The 2739-nt window shown below is 43.0% G+C and overlaps 1 protein-coding gene across 1 annotated transcript; it reads right to left on the bottom strand.

Annotated features, from left to right (window-relative positions):
- Positions 1 to 238: 238 nt before the first annotated feature.
- On the bottom strand, positions 239 to 2071 carry LOC136536727 (uncharacterized). The gene has a single exon (XM_066528922.1). It carries the CDS (start codon positions 2069 to 2071, stop codon positions 239 to 241), a length of 1833 nt encoding a protein of 610 aa, XP_066385019.1.
- Positions 2072 to 2739: the final 668 nt, after the last annotated feature.

Genomic DNA, 2739 nt, shown 5'->3' with positions numbered 1-2739 from the left:
GTAATGCACATACCTTGCTTTTCTGATCGGCCTCCATATTTGCATTGATGAAAGTAGGCCTGGGAACACTTCCATCACCAATATCAATTTCCTGAAGTGGATCAGCCGATGAGAACCCCTGTCCAAGCTTTTCTATGTCACCAAAATCTTCAACAGTTTCATGCATATCGTTCTTACTAGAACGATATTCCTCAGTACGCCTCTGCAACCACTTTATACTATCTTCTTTATTCATTGTTCACAGAGACAAATTATTAAGCCGAGCTATGCAAGCCGGCTGTACCTTTACAGGAACAAAACCATCCCTACCAATAGCAACATAATCATAATCTGATAAATCCCTTCCTGTCAAGCACTGCATCTCACCATGTTGCCAATCAATAGGAGCATCAGTTAAAGCAATGCAGGCTGAATTATCTGCTTCAATTACCTCTACATCATCTCCGACCCACTGAATCACACACTGATGTAGAGTAGAAGGGATGCAATAGTTTGCATGTATCCAATCATGTCCCAAAAGAATGTTATATCGCCCTTTTACATCAACAACAAAAAATGTAGTTGGCACTGTTTTGCTTCCGACTGTGAGCTCCATAACAATAACACCTTTCGCTTCAGACAAATCTCCTGTGAACCCACTAAGCCCCATGTTGGTCCTCATCAATTCACTCTCCTTTCGGCCCAATTTAGTAAAGACCAAAAAAGGCATAACATTAACCCCAGCACCTCCATCAACAAGCATGCGACCAATAGGCTTACCATCAATATGTCCCTTGATGTATAAAGGTTTTAAGTGCTTCTCGGGCTTTTCTGGCTTCTCAAATACAGCGCTTTTAGGACCAAGAGCAAGCTCTGCAACTTCTATTTCGGGTGCACGAAATTCAGCAGGTAAAGCAAAAACCATGTTAACATCCATAGTAGAAGGCGTGTCATCTTTGCTCTCTGAATTCTCATTAATAATCATATTATCGTCCTCAGATTTCTCCTCCTCCATCGTGATGCGCTTTTCCTTCCAAGTCATCTTGGCAGGCACCATTGGTCTAGCTCGATTAAACCATTCATCACGTTGCTTCTCTGCTTGCTCTTCTTTAATTTCTAGTGCTCGCAGCCGCTGCACTCTCCGTTTCTGTGTACGAGTGAGTCCTCTCGGGCACCACTGAGACTTCGGTTTAGTTCCCGGCGCAACTGTTCTGATCCTGCCCCCCAAACTCCTAGCTCTATACTGCAACGCTACTGCTCTTGGCTTAAACACAGGGCCTCTGGAATAAAAATTGTTCTGCTGCACAGGCATTTGAAAGTTCGGCCTCCTGTTCGCATAAGGCATTCCTCTTGCATTTCTGCCACCGCTATTTGCTGAACTGCAATGCTGAGACACGTCTTTAGAAATTCTTGCGCTGCTGCTTTGCATGTTCAGTTTATTAGATGTTGCAACCGTGCTAGTAATTGCAGCTTGTGTTTCCTCTGAACGACTCTGTTGGCCAAGCTCTAAACTGCTACCAGCCTCCCCTGAACCTACGACTTCTTTCTGATCTGAATAAGAGCACAAACCAATTACTATTTTCCCCTGATGTGCACATGCATCCACTTTAGATTTATCAATCACCATAGTGCCAATTTGCAGACCATGAACAACACTAGAACCATTTTGACCAGTTGTCGGTTGACGAGTTCCAGCCATGTCACGTAAATCTAAATTATCCGTGCGACCTCCAGGCTTGATTGGCACCCACACAGATTTGCGTCCACCAACAAAATTCTTGTGGCCTGCATTGTACCTTGACGAACTATTCTGTGCAGATCCTCTCCCTTTGGATGATCCAGCTTTGACTTCTCTGTGCGAATTAACAATTCCAGAAGCTGAATTCTTACGGCCACCATGCACCACAATGGCATCATTTGCCCTAACCTCCTGATTGAACCGAGGATCTTTTCCAAACACAGATCCTGATGCCGCCCATCCAGGTTGATAAAAACATTCTGGCCCAGTAGGATGTGGTACCCAAGGATTAAAACCATATGGAGGAATTTGTTGATACATTGGAGGTACACAGCCCCAGAATGTTGGCCCCATTGGAAATTGCGGTTGATGAGCATATGAATTTCCTTGTCTGTAAACTTGATCACAAAAACCATGACCAGAAGGAGATCTAGGACGTTTAGAACCTCCTAGCCGATTAAACACATTGTTGGCCTTCTATGATACATATTTGTCCAACAGGTGTTTAACTGTCGGCCTTAACTTTGGAACCTGTTTCTTGCCTTCATTGACTTTCCACACTCCCTCTTCTGGATTTTTTGGCTTGATCATCTTTGGAGCAGCCCTGTTATCAACAATAACATTTTTTCCTTTCAAGGATTCGGCCTGATCTGACCGAATGAGCACCTTCTTGTTCTCAAAGTCAATTATATTGATAGAAAATGGGTCACTATCAAGCTTCATCTTAGAACCTTCTGTAAATGTCAATCGTCCGTCATTAATGGCCGATTGCACCTGTCGACGAAACACGTTACAATCATTAGTAGCGTGAGAAAAAGAATTGTGCCACTTACAGTAAGCTTTTTTAGCCAATTCTTCTGGAGGCGGAATTACATGACCTCCCTTTATTCTAATCTGGTTTGCTTGCAGCAAGATATCAAAAATTTTATCACACTTGCTAACATCAAAAGTATACTTAATTTCCTTTCTTCTAGCAGGTGTAGGTTTCAAAGCAGCACATACAAAAGGTTTTGACTTAGGTG

Source organism: Miscanthus floridulus, chromosome 2 (genome assembly GCF_019320115.1).
Source record: "Miscanthus floridulus cultivar M001 chromosome 2, ASM1932011v1, whole genome shotgun sequence".
NCBI lineage: Eukaryota > Viridiplantae > Streptophyta > Magnoliopsida > Poales > Poaceae > Miscanthus > Miscanthus floridulus.
Note: the sequence above shows the minus strand (reverse complement) of the source record. Positions and strands in the feature narration are given on the sequence as shown.